Source organism: Diplotaxodon limnothrissa, linkage group LG12 (genome assembly GCF_057381915.1).
Source record: "Diplotaxodon limnothrissa isolate DT_005_m linkage group LG12, D_limnothrissa_male_GT1.1, whole genome shotgun sequence".
In the NCBI taxonomy this organism is placed as follows: Eukaryota; Metazoa; Chordata; class Actinopteri; order Cichliformes; family Cichlidae; genus Diplotaxodon; species Diplotaxodon limnothrissa.
In genome coordinates, this window is record NC_140607.1 from 18140738 (window position 1) to 18161569 (window position 20832).

General features: G+C 40.3%; 4 protein-coding genes across 4 annotated transcripts; 2 read left to right on the forward strand and 2 right to left on the reverse strand.

Moving 5' to 3' along the window:
* Positions 1–1425: 1425 nt before the first annotated feature.
* Positions 1426–16418, reverse strand: nol6 (nucleolar protein 6 (RNA-associated)). Its single transcript, XM_085367230.1, has 26 exons — positions 16298–16418; positions 15865–16083; positions 15616–15732; positions 15348–15527; positions 15086–15254; positions 14804–14938; positions 14239–14402; positions 13417–13537; positions 13252–13310; positions 13037–13138; positions 12830–12945; positions 12453–12630; positions 12137–12259; positions 10696–10844; positions 7474–7549; positions 6692–6832; positions 6393–6510; positions 6029–6183; positions 5183–5346; positions 4917–5069; positions 4712–4809; positions 4431–4555; positions 2658–2747; positions 2366–2566; positions 1810–1911; positions 1426–1612 (listed from the first exon to the last, which is right to left on the reverse strand). Exons 1-26 carry the CDS (start codon positions 16334–16336, stop codon positions 1463–1465), a joined length of 3444 nt encoding a protein of 1147 aa, XP_085223356.1. The 5' UTR covers positions 16337–16418; the 3' UTR covers positions 1426–1462.
* On the forward strand, positions 3629–4230 carry LOC146621123 (cocaine- and amphetamine-regulated transcript protein-like). Its single transcript, XM_085368146.1, has 3 exons — positions 3629–3775; positions 3900–3983; positions 4115–4230. Exons 1-3 carry the CDS (start codon positions 3629–3631, stop codon positions 4220–4222), a joined length of 339 nt encoding a protein of 112 aa, XP_085224272.1. The 3' UTR covers positions 4223–4230.
* On the forward strand, positions 7545–9927 carry LOC146621124 (zinc finger BED domain-containing protein 4-like). The gene is made up of 2 exons (XM_085367229.1): positions 7545–9275; positions 9376–9927. The coding sequence occupies exons 1-2, from the start codon at positions 7779–7781 to the stop codon at positions 9925–9927; spliced, it is 2049 nt and encodes a 682-aa protein (XP_085223355.1). The 5' UTR covers positions 7545–7778.
* Positions 16419–18166: 1748 nt separating the features above from the next.
* Positions 18167–20020, reverse strand: c20h2orf81 (chromosome 20 C2orf81 homolog). Its single transcript, XM_085367735.1, has 3 exons — positions 19781–20020; positions 19416–19616; positions 18167–18229 (listed from the first exon to the last, which is right to left on the reverse strand). Exons 1-3 carry the CDS (start codon positions 20018–20020, stop codon positions 18167–18169), a joined length of 504 nt encoding a protein of 167 aa, XP_085223861.1.
* Between the last annotated feature and the right edge of the window lie 812 nt (positions 20021–20832).

Sequence of the window (20832 nt, forward strand, 5' to 3'; positions counted from 1 at the left end):
TTTCTTGTCATTTCTTCAAGTAGTCTTCAGGAATAGTTCTTCAGGCTTCTTGAAGGATAACTGTCTTTATGCTCTGTTCTCTGTCATGATCCCACAGTGCTTTAATAATCCAGTAATCTGAGCTCTGGGGAGGCCAGTTAATGGCTGATGGTATTCCACTGCATGTTCTTCTGTCTGCGTTTGTTTTTACTGCACTGGCAGTGGTGTTTGGGATCATTGCCATACCAAAAGAAAAAAGAAAAAAAGAAGCCATTGCCAATAACAGACTTTTAGATGGCATTGTATGGTGGATAAAACCTGAAAGCAATTTTCATGTTTACAACTCCACTGAAGTTAGGAGATCAAAGCCAACTTTGTGGATAATTAGTTTATTAATGCTCATTGAAGCAGTTCAACCTTTAAGATTAAGCATCTCTCAAGAAAATCGTGGATGTAAATGGGCAGCATTAAACAAGCAAGGAGAAACAAGCTGACAGAGGAAACTGGCACAAGCACGGGGAAGACATGCAAACTGCACCCAAAAGGAATTTTGAAATATTTTTGCCACAGGGCAATTGTGTTAAACACTAAGCTTCTATGCTTATGGTTGTCCTTTTGTTTTAGTAGGGAAATCAAGTTTGACCAAGATATACTAGAATTTAGCTTCCGCTGCCTTTTTGCTGTCTTGCTTGCACAAATGTTAAAAGTTGTGACTCCAAGCCATGTTTAGTTTTTCTTATAATGAGCAACAAAGGTGACAACTTAAAAAGAAATAGAAAAACTTAAAAGCAAAACAGTCACAAGTTCCATTGCTCTTCTTGGTAATCATAGCCTTTTTTCTTTGTCTAAAATAAAACACAAACGGTATCTTTGCATCAGCAGCAGTGATGAAATAGATCCCGTTTGCAGAGTTTTGAATGTCTACCAACAGTTTTAGGTTACTAAAATGGTTACTCATACAGTACTTACACATAATTGCTGCATATGCTTTCAGTCATAGATAACTGTATTCTGTTCATCACTTAGTCAATTAAATAAGAGGAAAAAGTTTTAAAGTTCCATTAAAATGATTAAAATGTCCCCTCGTGTGGAAGGAAGGAAATCCTCATGAGAAACTTGAGTACATATAAATCTAATTATATCTAATAAAAACTATGATAAATGACTCAAAAGTTTTATCATAAATGTTTCTGAATAACTATTTTTTTAATAAATGACTTCAAAACAATGACATTTAGCTTTATAGATGTGCAAGTGTTATACACCTATAGATGTATATAAATCAAGACAATTAAATGAAATTAAGAGGCAAATAAACTGAAATACAAACAGCATGTATGCATTTATTGGACATGAAACAAACACAGATGGATGAGAGAAATATAGCCAGAACTGTTAACGGATATGGTTAACAAGAAGCTCAAAATTCATTCATGTTTTCACTGTTTTATTATTTTGTAATGGAATTGAATTTGTGCTGCGTCTAAAATGACCATTTTTCAGTCCTGGCCTCCACTGACTTGACTAAGCCCTTCCCCATGATTCGGAAGTCCTCCAGTATTGCTTCAACATTGGGAACAGTCTTAGCTTCATCTCCAGTGACCTCCACGCTGCGAGCAGACACCTGTGACGTCTGAGGTTTTGTGAAAAAACAAAACAAAACATAATAACAAAGAAAAAGGAAACATGAGGAAAAGGTGATTAGTGTGAAGGTGTGAAAATGAACAGAATGAAGGAGAATAACTATTACAAAAGCAAGTTTTCCACACCCCCAAAAACTTGTTTTTTAACTGCCTTCATGTTTTTAAATGGAAGTCACTTTGCAATTACCTTAAAGGGGGTTGGGATGAATGCCTTTGGCTTCCATAAAACTGTGATTACTGTTCCACCACATGGATCACAGAAGAAAAGGGCCAAGTCTCCAAATGCCTCCTGGAAATTAAAAAAAATAAAACTATGTTACGCATGCCAACTGACACTTATTTGTGAAGCTCAAAGCAAAACTTATTAGAAAACTATTGAGTATATCCCCCCCCCCCAAAAAACAAACAAACAAAGAAACCAAAAACAAACCCAAAACCCACTTCAGTTTGACAAGCTTACTCAGTCAAAACAGGACTGTGATAGACATGTACAGAGGAAGAACGGGAATTAGTATGAATGTTGTGCAGTTTGGATTTCACTACCTTACAGTATAAGAACAGCTGAGTTTATCTCGGATTTTCTCTTGTCTGCGATTTAATTTTTTATTATCTGGAAGCGGCTCTGTTGTATCACACGTCAGCTTTCAAGCATAATATCTGCTTCACTTTTTTTTTTTTGTTTTTTTTTTTTAAGTCTGTCAAAAACACACTCAGCATTTGAAATGTTGAAAGACATTACTCACTCTTAGCTCTCCCAGGTAGAGGGACACAGGGTTGTAGTCGATGACTGGAAGGGGCCCTCCAGGCTGAGCCACACTGCCAGACATCACGCCCCTGCTGAAGGTGATGGCCGGAGGATCTACTGCCTGGTCGAGCAGGGGGACCTGCTTTGGGTTCAGGTGAATCACAACATCGTAAGCGTCCAGAGGAGGACGCAAAATCACCTACACAAATACGAAGAACGCATGAAAACACTGAAATAGCAAAAATCTGCATTTATATAGTGGATAAATCATGAAGGCAGTATTCACCCACCCTGACATCCTGCTTCTGGCTGCCATCTATCAGCTGATTTTCCAGCACTTTAAGACTCTCTGCAGCCACCATTATCACACGCTGCAGCATCTGAACACACATTCAAAAGTGGCTTTGAACATTTTGAACTATTAGCACCAAAAACACTGTCTCAGTTTTCAAACCAATAGTTAGCACTGGAATATATGTTACCCATATCTTGTAGCATAATTTTATCTGGGGACCTAATTTCATACGGGAACTGCATAACAACTGGAAAGCTGCAGCGAAAACACCATTTTCTGTATGGTTTCTAATTTTGCCAAATTGTTGAAAATAAAAACAAAAACAAACGAACAACAACTTTAAATACACCCCTTAAATCTGTTTTGAACTTCCACCACATTTTTAATCAAAGTTAGTTGATTACAACAACAGAGCAATCCAATTTCTTTTTTTAATTGAGAGAAATATGACATCATTCAACCTGAGAGCTCTTTCTAGTCCAGATATGAATTGTTTCAACCTCTATGACATTTTTGAAGTCATGGTCATGGAAGTCTTTATTGGAAAACACTGTCATTAGAAATAAACTTAATATTCAATCTGTTAATAGACTACTTTCATAGTCTACTCCCTGGTGGTTATTCACAGGAACTGCAACAACTACAAATTAAAAAAAAAAAAAAAAAAAGACTCATTACTGAACTCGTCTCTACAAAAATGTGCGTACTAATTCAACAATGACCCCCTCAGGCTTCACATTCTCAGGGATGTGAAGCCTCAGGATCCACAGGAGGTATACTAGAATCAATGTCAAAATTTGTAATTAAGTCCACAGTGACGTCTTTATCAGGACGTCACAGCACAAATTTCCTGTTCTCCAAGAACTATAAAGGAGGATGCTGGGAGAGGCAGGTCCTTAAAATTGTTGTTTCTAACAGGAGCAAGGTAGCCAAGCACAGGAAACCTATCTGGGTCAGCCGCACACTATGGGAGGCTCGTGTGCGTGTCTTTTCTGTACAATACTGTGTGCCACAGGACTACTTTACGGCTGCGGTCACGTCCAAGCAGAGGAATATGAAACTAAATATTTTACTTATTTTACTACCAAAGAGGATGGCAATGAAAAGCAGCTGGTGAGCTACACCTGATGGTTTTAAACTGATATAATTAATGATGTAAACATCGTTCTCAGATTTATTTACTTCAATAATCCTGTTTATCATTTGACCCTTTGAAAATTTTTATGTACCGTTTCAGATCAGTGATTTACACGACGTTTTGGAAAGACTTCAGAACCATCCGTTTCCAGTTCTAAGAAAAAAGCATGGCTATCTCCCTGTGGTATGCAAGGCAAAAACTAATACCAGCTGGAATTCTAAAACTGATCTAGTCAGTCTGTTTAGAACAATTTATCATCTTTTATAGAGGTACTGAATCACTCTCTCAATTTAATATGATTCCTGTCTTTTCAGTGTGATCCAGGAGAGCAGTGTGCACTAAGGAAAGGATCCCGGATCGGAAAACTATGTGACTGTTCTTTGCCAAGAACATGCAACTCTTTTCTACACCGCTGTTTATGATTCTCTGCACCTGCAAGAAACTTTTTAAACACTGTAAAAGCAAAAGGAGGGGAAAACACTTCAGATGTTTTTTAAGCTATAGTACATTCTTCAGTGTTCTTTTCTCACATGTTTACTAAACAAATGTAATATTTAATCATTTAAAATTCAGCGCTGAGAGCTGATCTATTAAATACTTTGTTATTTGTGTACTTGTGTGTCCACTGACCTGAATGCTAGGTGAGCGTTTGGTCCACATAGACAGTTTTTTGTCTTTAGGCGTAGCTATAAACATGACAGGCAGGGACTCCCGGGTGGCCATGAAGCCATTCTTGATCTCTGGGTAGTCCACAGCTACACGTGACAGAGAGGCGAAAAAGATTTGGCGTTGAAACAATAAAGCATATGGACGGATGTAGAAGTATGTTGGGCGAGTAAAAAGAAAGAGGTCAAGAGGGATTTGTTTGTGTCACACACACGGAAAAGGGATGTGTGTGAGAGAGCACTTGCCCGTGAGCTGGTTGTTGAGGTTGACAATCAGCGGATTGTTCCTCCAGTCAAAGGAGGAGAGCAGATGAAGGAAGCGAAGGAAGGCCACCTGTGGGGAACTGAGGAAGATGGAGAAATTCACTCACATGACCCATAACAAACAGAGGAAAACGTGTTTCCTACACAAAAAAAACAAGAAAAAAAAAAAAGCAAAAGTGGTGGCTACCTGGGAGCAGTAAAGGGAGCAGGCTGCAGGAAAAGCGACGCCACCAGCAGGTCTGCTGTGTCCTCTGTAATGTCGTCGCTGAACAGCTGAGCACTGAGCCAGCGTTTGGCCAGGCGACATGCTGCGCCAAAACATGGGTGTTGCTGCTGGAGCCTTCAAATAAAAAGACAAAACGCACCAGACTGAAGAAAATGAAAAGACACAACTAAAAACATAAGTCTGCTTTGTCACACAGGAACTACTTTGTATCACTTTCGAACTTTTACCCATGTAATGTGCTAGTAAGCAGAGGCTTGTGAATGGTGGCCATCTCCAGAGCCTGGGCCTCGTCGTTGTCTCTTACAACCAGCAGCCCCTCTGCAGTCAAGCTCTCCCGAAGCACCTGAGGTTCACGGTGGTATGCCACCTGGATTCGGAACACCAGGCCATCCTAGGGGCAAAGTGAAACATGTGCTGCTTTAGCCAAAGGTTTCTACCTGTAGAATGGGACTTTTTACTCCTGACTACCACCAAGTGCTTGATCTTTAATTAAACTGATGAACTTGTCTCTATTTCTTTAAAAGCGGGGTGTCTTACAGAAGTGCACTGAGAGAACATGCTATGATTTGATGCAATATAAATTATACCAAATTGAAAAGGCAGCTTAAATAAAAGGAATATTGTTACGTGCAATCAAACATTACAAAAAAATAAAATAGTCAAACAACTTCAGAGTATACACTACTAAGTTACCTACTGTCAAATGTACTTAAGAAACTTAAGAAAACACCAGCAAACAGAAAAACGCACACAAAACACAACAGAAGTGTTTTTGGGGAGACAATAATGTGACGGAACAGCTGCAGAAGCTACAGGATCTACAGTATTATATAAATAACATGATTAAAATGCATGGAGCCCACCTAACCAGAGGTGCTCTGTCTTGTGTTAAAATAAGAGAAAATAAAGTTAATATTTGTTGGTCTGTTTTTTTCCCCCTAGATCCCTAGTTGCTCTAAGAATAAACTTAAAGACAGAGTGGCTCAGTGACCCTTTTCTCAGTTATAAATTATATATATCAAGTTAAATTTCACAGAAAAGCCAGCTAAGGGTACACATAATCAAAAACATACCTTCCAGACATCCAGGTGGGTAGGACAGGGCCTGCATGTATAGCTATGGTGCTTTCTGAGTAGCTCCCCAAGTTGGATGTGAAACGCAGCTCGGATATGCTGGATCGCGAGGCGGTCATGAGGCCATTTCCCACTCCCTTCCATGTGACAGATTACTGCAAGAATAAGGCAACCAATACATTGGTGTATGACTTTGCATTGCTACATGTCTGTAGTACCCAAGAAAATGAAGATAAACGTTTTCGTTTGAGTCAAAGTGTATGCATAATACACCACGAACAGCAGCCAGAGTGGAAATTACTACACATCTAGGTGCAGTTTTTTCAAAGACCTTTTAAAATGTTTCAATGAATGAGCCACTAACTTGTTATAGGAGTGATATAGACAGGACATGGTTTGCCTTCCTTAGGCACCAGTGATCTGGAAGTTTTCTCTCTGTCAAAAAAGGAATACTCCAGTTTCAGTGGTCGTGGGGGAAAGACCTGCAAAGGCACAGTTGAGTATAAATTCACAGTTTAATATAAAAGACATCAATGTTTGATCAAGAGCTCACAGGCTTGGAGTGGGATCAAGGTGCCATTTTAAAATTATGCATTTTTTAACAACTTATACCTATTACTGCCGTCATGGCAGCAGTTTTCTGGTAAGAGCGAGGCATTTTACCTGTGTGTATCTGAGTGCAGGGTGTGCTCCTTGAACAGCAGTGATGGTGAGAGGCAGACCTTCCAGCCTCCATAGTTTTCTGCTCAGGTCATCATAGGACTGAACCACCACTAAGCTCTCCTCCTCTCCAGTGCCAGACACCTGAAGAGCATAATGTGTATTAATATTGAAAAAAGACATTCAGAGGCAGATGCAGTGATGAAAAACATCACTGATGCCCTCTTCTGGTGGTTTTCAGGATTAGACTTTATTTTTTAACACAAATAATTATTTAACTGCTAAGATAATTTAGCTACAATAACAAAATTTGTTACAATCTTTTTAAGTAAAATAATAAAAGAAAGTTGAGCTTTGACAGACAAATAATTATCAGGAAAAAAAATGCCAGTGGGGTGTGTTTTTGCATGTGGTTGTAATGGTTATAAGTATTTATATAACAAATCCCAACAGTTTTAGAATGTTCTTGCCATTTTAAGTTTATATAATTACTTAATAAATCATAATCAGACCATTATAGCTGTTTATATATATATATATATATATATATATATATATATATATATATATATATATATATATATATATATATATATTTTTTTTTTTTTTTTTAGGTATAACAAGACATAATACTATTATTATTGTCAAACAAACTACGCATACTTTCTAGATTGATCTGTATTGACCCAAACCATACTGTTAGGGGAAAATATGAACGGTATGTCAGAGTTCTTCTTGAAATTTCCATCATACGTGGCTAAAATAATTCAATAATAACGGTTTACCTCACTTCCCGTTTTGATGACGTCATCTACCATCGCCCCGACATACCGCACACAGGATTCGGGGATGTCTGCGTGCCTACGGGATGACACACACGTTCTCTCTTTTTTAACTTGAACCTTCAGTGAAATTGTACACATAATTGCTTCACCGCCAGGTTTTTCTAGGGCACATGCCGAAGTGAAACAGGTCACAGCCTGTTTACATTCCCCCAAACCCCGTTTTATTTTTTACCCCATCCCCGTTAGCAGTCAGTGCTAACATTTGCTAGCTTGCTAAGGCTTGGAAGACCTGAATTACGGTAAGTATGAAGCGCACAGGAAGGAGGCGCAGCTCCGTGTGGGACTGCTTTGAACAAACGGGGAACTTCGTCCGCTGCATGAAATGCAACGCGACGCTGAAATACTGCGGCGGCGCCACGACCTCCATGATGAACCACATGAGCAGGCACCATTCATCCGCGACGCCGATGGACGAGGACGAGAAACCCGTGATCTGCACCGTTCAGTGCATCGAGGATGAGAACGCTTCCAACAACTCGGAAATCACACAGGTTGCAGTCATGTCACCCAACATAAACGTCACCCCTGCTGAGCGGGACTCCAGCGAGAGGAAACGCCTGAAGCGGAGCTCCGTTTGGGATATCTTCATCAAAGTGGACGACGAGGTTCACTGCACGATGTGCGGCACGAAGCTCAAATACAGAAGCAGCACCACCAGCATGATGTACCACATCAAAAACAAGCACCAGGACGCAGCACCCAACGACGGTGTGTCGCTGGCAACGCATGCGGAGGTGACTGAGCTCATCTCCAGAATGATAGAGAAGGACATGCTCCCCATCAGCATGGTTAGTGGCGATGGTTTTCGCGAGCTGCTTGCATACACTGTGCACAGTTATAAAATGCCATCTGTTGGTGATGTTACACGCATTATTGAAGGCCGTTTTCATGAGAAGGTTGAAGAGCTTATGGTGCAGCTGGGTAGAGTGGAGAAAGTGGCTCTCACTGCAGACTTCTGGACAGGTCTCACCTTTCAGAGGTACATGACCATGTCGTGTTCATTTATAACAGAAGACTGGCAGGGGAGGTCAGCTGTGCTGCAGACGCACAAAGTTTCAGCAGGCAGCCACTCCACTGCAGACACTGTTACAGAGAGCGTGCTCAGCACCGTGCAGGCGTGGGCCATCGCCGGTAAAGTGACCTCATGTGTTCATAACGACACGCAGAACAGCTTATCAGTCCAAGCATGTACCCGTGTCACCTGGGACTACACGATTTGCTTTGCCACAACGCTTCAGCGAGCAGTCAGCGATGGGCTTAGTGAAGATTTACTCCGCATCGTTGTTGCTGCCGGGAAACTAGTTAAGCACTTCAATCGCAACTTGCTCGCGAATGAGGCCTTGGAACAGAAGCAAGTTCAGATGTGCCTGCCGCAACGCAAGCTCATCCAGTCGAGCAAAGACAGATGGGACACCATCTGCGACATGTTTGAACGTTTGCTTGAACAACGGTGGGCGATTAAAGCCGTCCTCTCCGACCGCAGCGTCACCAGCAGGCAGGAAGCTCAGACCCTTGAGATTGAAGATGACTGCTGGCAGATAATTGAGAACTTCACGCCTGTGCTGGCGACACTTAAATGGGCTACAACAGTCATATCTGCAGATACGGAGGTGTCCATTTCAAATATCTACCCGATCACCTTCAGCCTGGTTCAGACTCATCTCGTGCCAAAAGAGAATGACGTCGAACAAGTCTCAGAGTTCAAGCTCAAAGTTCAGCAGTCACTTAGAAATCACATGGAGGTAGGCACCGGTTTTGACTGAAACATATTAACAAGGATAAAAAAAATAATCTGCATTCCCTTTACATATATTTATGCCATTTTATTTTTACTTATTGCAGGTTGACTCTAACGACCTGGCTTCAAAACCGGCTCTTATCGCCTCCATGCTGGATCCCCGGCACAAACACCTGAGCTTCCTTACACCAACGGGGAGACTGGCTGCAAAGGTTAAGCTGCATGAACTAGTTTCGAAATTGGATGCAGTAGTAACTGCTACTGCAGGTGCAAAGGATGAGCAGCAGGAGACTTTGGTCACCCCGGATATTAGCCAGGCAGCTGTGCCCTCGCAAATTAGAAGTGACACCAAAAACACTATGGTGCTGCTCCTTGGCGACAACTACAGTTCTTCCTATGCCACCGACTCTGAGGCTCAGGTCGATTACTACTTAAGAGACATTGCTCCCTCGTTAGACATTAACCCTCTCGACTGGTGGAGGGTAAATGGACCGAGATTCCCCAAACTGGCAACTCTTGCGAGACACTATTTGTGTGTACCAGGGGTATCGCTGCCGTCTTTATTGTCAGAAGCAGGACAAACGTTTGCAACAATGCGCAGAAGACTGAGCCCAGAGCATGTTGACATGATGATCTTTGTAAACAGAAATGCATAACCTGCATGACCTTAGATGTTGAAGATGCTGGTGCCCTATACCAACAACAGAATAAGGTTACTGAAAGGTAACAGAAGAAGCAAGAAGTCAAAATAGGAAGATGTTGGCGTGTTGTACGTGCTTGTGTTCAACAGTGCTATAAGCCAAAACTTGTTTCAGACACTAAAACTTGGAAGTCATTGCTTTTGAGTTTTTAACACTGTTTGCCTGCAGCAAAGTAACAGTTGCCATTACTTCGCCGCAGGCAAATATTTAACAACATCTTCCAAGTAGTTCTCAAAATTAAAACCAATCACTTTGTTTTGTCACCTTGCTCAACTTCATACTGGCACTTCAGCCCTGAAACAGCTTGCAGTGAACCAGTAGTAAAATTATGTAAGAAGTATTTGTAGAAATATGTAGTCATAACAAAGTCTTGACAGTCAGCTTCAAATGTCAGAACAAGTATCTAGAGGAGAGTGCTCTACAATCATGCTGAAGTCTTTTATATGCCATATTCACCTTAGCATAGGCATTGTGTTCTATGAATGGCAATGAATACCTGTTTGTTTGTTTTTTTAAATATCAAATAGACTAACTTTACAATTAAGGACAGGATGAAAAAACAAAGCCTCTTTCTTTCTTTCACCGTAGTTTCTGTAAGCATTACAGCTTACTGAATATTTCTATCAGTGTTATAGTTGGAAAAGATCACCACACCACACTGTATTAACAGTATTGTCAGTTCTTTAGTCTCTCAACTAAGCTCTGCTGAGATAAAATACATACAGCTGCAGCAAGTGTGTGATGATCTGTTTGGGAACCAGACGCTTTTGGCAAATGCTTTCTCCGTCCCACAGCACAGCCTCGGTGATGTCGCCATCCTGGAAGCGACGCAACTCAGAGCGAGGACCCCACAGCTGACGAAATTCAGCCGCCTAGCACAGGAACATTTAGATTTTTAATTTTTCTTAAATCACAAGCATGATTAAAAACAAAGCCACAAAAAACAAGTAACAGAAAATATAAGCACAATTTCCATACGAACAACATGATCTCTTTTTATGTTAAAAGAAAAGCTGGTTACAAAGTGCAAAATCCAGCCATAGTTACACTCATGTGTCCATTTTAAGCTGCTTCCTTGTCACAAAGGGGGTTGACACAATGGGTCGCTCTACATGTTTTGAGTTCGTAGAGTTTTACGAAGGATGCCCTTCCCGTCTCCAGTGACCTTGCGCTTGGCCAAGCGAGTGTGTGAACCACTACACTATGAAGCCACGAGTAATACAGAATCACGTCCATAAGTGTTACATTTGTCTGCAGCAGTATAATATTCTTCAAGATGTTTACAAACACACTTGAAGTAAAAATACACTTCTTACACCTAGAAAACCATTCTCAAACTGAGCTGTGGCTCTGGAGTTAAAGTGAGTCATCCATTAACCAGTCGGTAGTTCAATCCTCTGGTTCTTTAGGTTGTAAGTTGAAGCCCCATTGGGCAACATTGCCCAAATAACCCCATGTTTATCCATAACTGTGTGTATATACAGTGGTCCCTTGTTTATCGCGGGAGTTACATTCTAAAAATAACCCACGATAGGTGAAATCCACGAAGTAGCCAACTTTATTTTTTTACAATTATAGATGTTTTAAGGCTGTAAAACCCCTTACTACACCATTTATACACTTTTCTCAGACAGGCTTGAACATTTTCCCTCTTGTTTAAACACTCTCAAAGTGCAAACCTTCGTAGAAAAATGAGTCCAGTATTATAGAATGAAACCAAAGGCAAAATGTGCAAACCGTTTCATCGACGTTGTGATTGTTGGGGAGAATACAGTACAGCACCTCAGAGTCACACTGCTAGCGATCGAAGATTTATTTAAATTTGACAAGCTGAACGCATTCTGTACTGTACAGGAGACACGGCACGAGACTGGATGTAGACCACTGTCAATCAATCAGGACCCAGAAAAGAAAAAAAAAAAACACCATGCAAAATTGCACAAAAAAATCTGCAAAACAGCGAGGCCGCAAAAGGTGAATTGCATTATAGTGAGGGACCACTGTATTACACACTTGCACATTTCAAAAAATACAATCTGATTTACATGGACAATGAGTCATGCATGTAGCATTATGAGTCAAGTGACCTTTTGTCTTCAACTTCAGTGGCTAAATCAAGAAATAAAGCCCTATACATGCAATAAATAAAGGCAGGTGAGGTTACCTTGGGGCTGTCTGCTGGTGGGCCTCGTTCTAGGACAGAAGATGACAGCTCTGTCCTTAAAAGCAAACCGAAAGATAACGGAGGCTGAGCTTTGTGCTTTGGGGCTTCGCTCTCCACAGACCACTGAAATAAAACCAAAGTAAAGTAAGTTCTGCAGATAGCAATTTTGAGATTAACTTCTTTTTACACGGATATTTCATAACTTTGAAACATATCCACTGTTACATTAGTAGTATTAGAGCCAATTCTTTCTGCACATTGGTAACTTAGATAATATGAAATAAAGCAATAATTCCTGAATGCAAGTCTTTTTCACCTTAGGGTCAGGAGAGAGGGAGTGGGTAAGGAGGTGAATCCTTTGGGACAATCCTTGCTGGAGAAGTGACAGAATAAAAGGCAATGCAGTGTGAATGTAATCCCCACTGTGGTCCATCAGCTCACTGAGAAGATTCAGTTTCTTACAGCTGGACTGAAGCTTCACCAGCTCACACAACCTAAGGGGAAATGAAACAGAAGAGCTGAGAGGATGAAGAGCATAATGATCTCTACTCTGAAAGTAAAAGTCCTCCATGTGATTTGTTTTACATTTAGTAACCATGTTTCCTAAAAAGAAGGTGCAGAACCCAACTGCTTACCTAGTATGCAAGGTTAACTAAATATGTTAAATATATGCATTTGTTTATAGAAACATACTGGAACACATGGTCACTTGTCCTTATCATGGGTTTGGGTGTCATGAGGAGGCACTGGAAGCCATCCACTGTAGGGTTGTCCCAGAACTGCATTGACAAAGATGCCTCATGCTGCAGCTGAGGAACCAAAGTGAAGAAAGTTCAGAAACAGTTGCTTAAAAATCACAAGTGGAAAAAAAAAAGTTTAAACACACCACTGTTCAGTTACCTGTTTGTATGTACAAGCAGTGATGTCAGCACACATGTTAAGGTGTCCCGAAGGATCAACAAACACAACCTGGAAAGCATCATGGAACTCTGAAATGGATGGCTACAGAGAAAAGATACGAGGGGGTTGGTTGAATCACAGTTCCAGAGTAAATGAAAGTGTGAATAAAGTACATGCACACAATTAGTGTTTTAAATTTGATTTGGATAACTCACAGCTGTAGAGTCAGGATCTTTGGCCAGGCTGATTCCATTCACTGTCAGATCTGTAGATGCTGAGGAAGAAGGTGCAAGGCATTCAAAACAGATAAGCAAGTTACCTTTCAATTACCAACATTTTAAAAAAGGACACAGGAGGACATCCATTAAAACTAAAATTACCCAAGAAGTTCAAGGTGTTTCGAAGAAGCTGATATGCCGTCATGCTGTTACTGATTCTATGAGTGATCAGTAGATACGCCAACAGCATTGAAGCTAGGAAGCCATTAAAACAACCAGTGCCCTATAAGACATTGAGAACAATAAAGATATAAGGTAAGAAAAAAATTACACCTTAAAGTAGGACATTTTTTAGCTTTAGCTTTAATTCAGAGTTTTCAGTGTTGTGAAAATGGCTGTCCCTCTACCTGGCTAGATTTTAATGGTGACTTGTGCTAAAACCATGATGTGGACCAGGCAAGGATCAGAATTTCAGTTTAAAAGTATCTGGAAAGTTACAGCACGTGTTGCATTACTAGTGCAATATTTATTGATGATTATTAGTTGCAATATTAATCGATGATGCAGAATGTGTATAAATGTTTTCATGTTTGACTCTAATCTGCTTCCAAATCTTACGCTGCTGGAACCTCAGCTACTAGAATACAGATATGAAAATTCATCAGATGTAGTTGTAGGCCATTGATCACAAAGAATAATTATTTAATCAATAATATATATTGATCTGGAGATAAACTAAAGTGATTTCCACATCTCCTTTATTAGGCTACGAGAACTTTTAATGTTTAACTAAATCAAAAGTTGCAGCACTTCAATATGATCCAGTCAAGAATAAAGTTGATTATAACCATTGTTGTAATCATCATCTCTGACTGGGGTTTTCGGTTTTGTCAAGCCATATAATGCAAAGTGCTATGCTGAACTTTGCAGTACACTCCTCTGAACTCTATGCAACAAGTGTGAGAACCAATGAGAGCTTCCTACCTGATCAAGCTCTCTTTGACGAAGCCAGACTTTAAGTAAAGCCACCCCATCAGTAAAAGCTGAGCACTGAGAGCTGACAGCAGAGAGGAACTGGAGGTGAGCCCTCGGCAATAAATCTCCCAGAACAGAGCTGTTATAATGTGGAGTCGGAGGTTCAGAGCTCTCTGTGACAAAATAAGTAAAAAAAAAAAGATAATTTAATTAAGGAGTTGCTGACTAATAACATGGCTATAAATATACAATACAATGAAAACAGTCTGTTGAAAATCCAGACACAGTTTGTTCAAAGACTCAAGCTGCATCAGAAGGCCAAAAAAAAGGTAACAACTTTGAGATCTCCTTTGCATGCTCCTTTGATGTTCCTGCTTTGCTTCTCATTCCATCAGAAATATCCAGGTCATTTTTTAAGCCTGTTTGATGTTTTTCTAGTTCATGACAGGCTACTTCTACTTCTGTAGTCGGAGGGTTAGTATTTAACTAAATTTAACATACAACTGTAAAATCATTGTCTGAGACAGTTTACTGAAGGGGATTTAAATACTGGGATGAACAATAACAATCTTACCAGACTGGGAAGTCTGCAAACCAGTGTACCACTCTGTCCTGATGTTATTCCTCTGGGGATGAAAACGGCTGGGCTTGAAGAACCCGGGAGCTGGACAGGCATGAACGCGGAGGGTGAAGCTGGAAGAGTCTTTACCTGGAATACAGAACACTTTTTATCTCAAAGTCACAACCAGAAAAAAAGCCTTTTAACATAGATGTTAAAATCCATATAATGTAAACGTAATGTCATTGAATAATGTTTAAAATGTATACAATATGAAATTAATTAAAACTTGAATACCTGGAGGGGTCAGCAGCAGAACAGGTCGAAGTCGATTCCCATGGAGACAGGAATACTGCATGGTCCCGATGTCAGAAGAGGAAGTGAGATGCTGGGCCAGGCCTGCCAGGTAGAGAGCCCTTTTCCTCGGATACCTCTGGTTCAGGACATCTTTTGGATGGAGGACATCCTAACAACAGACAGAATAGCAGACTGAAGGCTACGGAAACACAGCACACCATTGATTTTTTTGTAGAATACAAAAGCAGTTAGGATGACTTACATTTGGAATTGTGACAGCCAGGTCCACCATGACATTTGGTTTGGTGCAGGTACCCAAGGGGTAGCTCCCGATCAGATCAATGGAAGAAGGAGGCGCCATGTGGAATTTCCCTTTTGTTGTTTTAGGCACCAAGAGAAATGGGACCTTCACTGCACCAGACAGCCAGGACAGGTCACTTACCTGAGACAAAAATCATGTGTGAATTTGTGTGGAGTTGACCATCTATTGCCAATCACAAAGCTTTGGTTACAACTGAAGCACAACATACCTCAACTTCTGGTGAGTCTGGCACAGTCTGGATTAACTTGGTGACTGTCTGAATGAATGAATCTATTTGGCGTTTCCTGCGTTCACTCAATGCAACTTCTTTCAACAGCTCCTCCATCTATTATTGATGACAGATCACTATCAGTTTGTGTGGTCAGTGGTTACATACGACAACAGGGTTAAGAGATATGATCACACTCCTTTTTTATCATTATCTTTTATGGTTATGTCACTAAGTCTGGCGTCTCACCTGCATTTTGAGCAGACTGCAGTGAAACAGGCTTTCTGCCTCTTTCAGTTGGTTGAGCTCCTCTGCTGTAGGAGGTCGATACAGATCATTTCGAGATAGCTTCACTGGGTGATAGACAACCTCCTCCCCTGCGTGATCAGCTTTGCTTCTTTTTGCTTTAACTGGAGCCTCATTTTCCTCGTCCTCTTCTCTCTGTCGAGAGGAATCTGAGGGATTCATCTGTAAACAACAAATTATACATGTTGCACTGTAATACGTGTTACCAATATTCCCCCAGCACAGAATGTGTGAAACATGTAAGTTCGCTAAGTGGTTCCAGTGCGACGTAAATAGCAAACTGTAGGCATGCGAGCAGTACTCGTGCATCGCTGAGTAGAACTGCTCTTTTCTGAGCGATCGGGAAGCCAAACTTTACTAAATTTTCAAGTCTTACCTCTGCTGGTTCCTCTGGAACGGACTGCTTCTTCTTCATTTCTAAATTGTTTTCGACAAGATAAAATTTCAGTTATTTAGGAACGTTTCATCAACAGCGCTTTCCCTTCATTCCGCTTTCACATGTGCCAAGGGTTAGTGAAACTGCTACCCAACAAAATATTTCCCTGATTGGGTTAGAAAAGGTGAGGGAGCTCGATGATTGGCTCGCTTCTCTCTCTGGGCGGGTCCAATCGTCTTTCCCAAGATAGGTTGCACAAACAATCTTCTGATTGGTGCTCCGGAGCCGCTCATGCGCAGACACATGCCTATAATAATTTCGACACAGGTAAAATAAATAAATAAATAACATACAATCGATACGGTGATATTTATCTGCTTTAAATTTCTGTTAATATCTTTTTTCAAATCAATACAAATGTACAGAAAATGCAGATCCGCTATTTATAAGCAATTAATTGCTAAATATAGTAGATACAATTCTGTTATTTTGCCTCCAGGGAAGAACACAATTATACAAACACCTATCAGCATAATGTACAATACATTCAACAGCCCCACAAACTACAGCCTCTAAAGGATTATGGCGCTATTACATCTTCCAAATGGTGAAAAACGGAACATTATAACCGTTATAAACGTATGCAAGAGTATAATAAACAGCTTTTCACTCATTTTAAGTCCAGTCTTTGTATCCGACCATTTTCATAGATACATTTCTTTGCTTGGTAAGCTGCTTAATAATGGCCTATCATTCAAGCATAAAAATGCACCTAACTCAGAGGAAGAACCAGTGTCCTAGCTACACAAAGACAACATAGGAAAGAACTAATGTTGTTACAAGTGCTCTGTCACAAAAACACATACGCTGTTCTCATTTCTTTAGCAGAATTAATGAAAAATGCTATAAATCAGACAGTTTGAATGGCATAAAATAGTATTTTTGCCCCAGCGAAGGGATTCCCAAAGAGTTATTAAACTTGGTACATCTCAATATGGTGTGCATGTAAAAAGGACAAATGATGGACAAAAGAAGAAGAGGCTTAAAAATCCATCTACAGCATATGAACGGTGTCTAAAAGTCTTGACTTTAGGAAATGAAAAAAAATCCAGCAAAGAAGTGATACAGGAACAGAAAAATACCCCTAGCTCTTCAACTGATCCTTCTACTGTTTACTGCAGCTCCATCAGAAATGGTTTCAATTAAGGATGGCTGTCAAGAAGTCACGCTACTATCCACTACCATCCACCATACAGTACCATCTGGAAGGCGGGTGGTTGGCATCAGCTTCATTTTTCAGCTTGGCAATGATCCTAAACACACTGCCAATGCAGTAAAAGCATACTTCTGCCTCCCCAGAGCCCAGACCTTAACATTATTGAATGTGTCGGATCATCTTGAAAGAACAAAAGGCAGCCAACATTCAAAGAAGAGCTCTGAGTGCCTTGCAATAAGCCTGGTGAAGTATTAAAGACTACTTAAATAAATTACAAGAGTCTAACATTTGAGAGAGATCAGGTGATATGTAAAGTATATTTTACGAGATACGTAAATAATAAGGTCTCAGTGTTTATTTTTGCACACAGTATAAAAAGACTCCAATGCATATAATGTATTACGAATAAAACTTTCAGGTGCAATGTCGTTCCTGAGACAACTCACCTTTATCATGTGTTATTTTATATAGCAACATTTTTTTAGATTAGAAATACTGTATTTAATTTCTGTATTTCAAATGCAGAGTAGCTAAAATCACATGGTGGGAAACTGGAGTTTAAAAAAAAAGGCAGACTTGTACAATTATAGTAGTTTTTTCAAATTTATTGTGTTAATGTGTGGCTCAACCATAGACATTGCTACGTCTTCTAATCAGCTGTCACAGATCTTGGGCTGAAGCAGTGGGGTGACCCGAGGTGATGGGCCTCCTGCAACCTGATCAACAGAAAACAGCACAGGCACATCTGTCATGGTTTGAGGCAAACCACATGAAGTTAGAGGAGTGGACCCAAATGCAGACAATGAAGATGAATGTGGATGGTAACAGAAAACGAGCCTATATTTAGGGCTGAACAGATGTTAAAAATAAATGGCAAGGACAACTAGAAAAGAACAAACAAAACCTATACTGGCAAAGCTAACCTGAAACATAACTAGAAAAGCTGAGATGGAAGCAATGACACACAGGAGAGAACGCAGGAGTAACGCAGCCGATCCAACAAAGAGCTAAGGAGAACACACAGGGAACGAGGAAACAAACGGGGGGAGACACAGCTGAACCTAATTAAACATGCCGAGGCAAGGGGAGCCAAACTAGACACACTGACATAGCACACAAGACTATCAGAGTAAAACAGGAAATATGGCACGTACATACAGTCACAGACTCAGAGGCACAAGCTTAATGTTACGACATAACTGACACCTTACAGCGGGAACATAGAGACAGGGAGACTAGACATGAGATGTGGGACCAGGACAAGCACAGAGAAAACATTGGGACAGAGACTGAACAGAGAACAGAGACTGTTAAAATAAAACAGGAAGCACACGACAGGTACAGAGACATAGACTGATACTGAACAGAGGGAACACGAAGTACAGGGACAAGAGTGACATGAGACACGACTGACTAGGGAACAAGAGAATAAACACAAGGACAGAACTAAACCTACACTAAACATGAGGGGGACAGGAACCAAAACCTAAGAACTCGAAATCACAAACCAAGAACAACTGGAGAGCAAGAAATACAAAACTTAAACCAAAACACTGGTCGTCATAAACCATGATGAAATCAAAGATCAACAATTATAATACAAAAATCAAAACACTGAGTCTTCGACCCAGGAACATGATAGCATCACTCTCTATCGGCTTTAAACTGGTAGACTGGGAAGGCTGGTTAATTTGGACTTGTTTCTTCGCTTTGAGGAGCTTTTTATTTGGACCTCAACATTCATTGCTGGCTGACTCGTGCCTCTCTCTGTGCTGGAACCTGGTCAATGTCAGCCTTCTGTTACAAAGGAATATAGCAATATAGATATAGTGTAGATGTGAATACAAATAACTTAATGGTGGCATTTGAATAGAAGACAAATAGAAGAGACTATAAGAGTACCTCCTGTGCAGCAAGATGTTGTTGATGGATAAGAACAGGCACACATCCTTGAGCCCAGGCATCGGAAGTTGGTGGCACAGGCTCAGAATCTTCTGTTTTTGATCTTTCGACTGGTCCTTCTCCCTCATCTAGGCACAAGATTTGGTGCTCTACAATCTGTGTGAGGTACCTCTTGGCCCAAGATGCAGAGAAAGTTGGTAGCTTATTGCCAAAGACAGACAATATCACAGATGTGAAATGCAATATATATTATTTATGGATAAAAGCAAGACAAAGTATTTGCTTTATAACATTAATGTTGAACTGATTGTAAAAAAAAAACAAAAAAAAAAACAACAAAAAGCTGATAAGCTTCTCAGTTTTACCTGGCTCTCAGTATACACATCAAGACATCCTTTCATGACCTTCCTCAGCAGTTCATCTAAGATTTCCCCCACTGCCTCATCTGCATCCTCCTGAAGCAACATATTTGTCCACTGGGTCCGGGTCGAGTGACCTGGGATTATATCTTCCCCTTTCTGCTCTTGTGCTGCAGGTGAGATCACCTGTACAGATGACCTACGTCTGTGCTTGTCAGTTTGAACCTTGGTTGCAGAGCGTGGCATTTTTGCTCAGAGGCTGGTGTGAAATATAAATTGCAAAAAGTCAGATCATGGAAAACTAAAAAAAACTGGCATTATCACAAACCTAAATTCTATTTAATGATGAAGATCTTGGTGAGCTCACTTGGTTAAAAAAATAATCAAGAAACAGTCCTGAAACCTTTTGATTGACCTTTTGACCTTGTGATTTGGTGACACTGTAGACATTTAAAGGTTGCAATAAGGGACAGTCACACTTTTAGGGTTTTATTAGGAGGAGAGTAAATGCATGGGCATTATTTTGTGTTTTTATCCATAGAGTACAAAGCATGTTAGATAACAGCATGCCAGATAGCTATCATTTTTCAAGCTATTTATTTTCTTTGGTCAATGAAAAGGTTTATTTTATTTTTTATCTGTGTTATGGTCGTGTAAAGGTCAGTATGCTGGCAGTTGCAGACAGGGCATTCAAAAGCTCAGTTAGTGCACCAATCAGGAAGTTTGTGGCTTTAATTCCGTTAGATGATGAAAATGACGGGCCCAAAAGTCACAATTCTACGTCAACAGACACAATTTTTACGTGATCCCCACACTGGAGTTAAGAATACAAACAATGACCTGTATATTTAAAGAAAACAAAACAAAAACATTTTAATATGGTTTTGTCCCGCTGCAAATGTCATTTCTACACAGGCAGCCAACTGGCTACTGTTGCTCGTTCGGGGTGCAGAGAACTTTTTTATTTTTACTCCTGTTATTATCGTAATAATTATGAGTAGTTTGCACATAGAGTAGGTGTTTTAAAACACTCTTCACAGTTTCAAATATTAACCCTA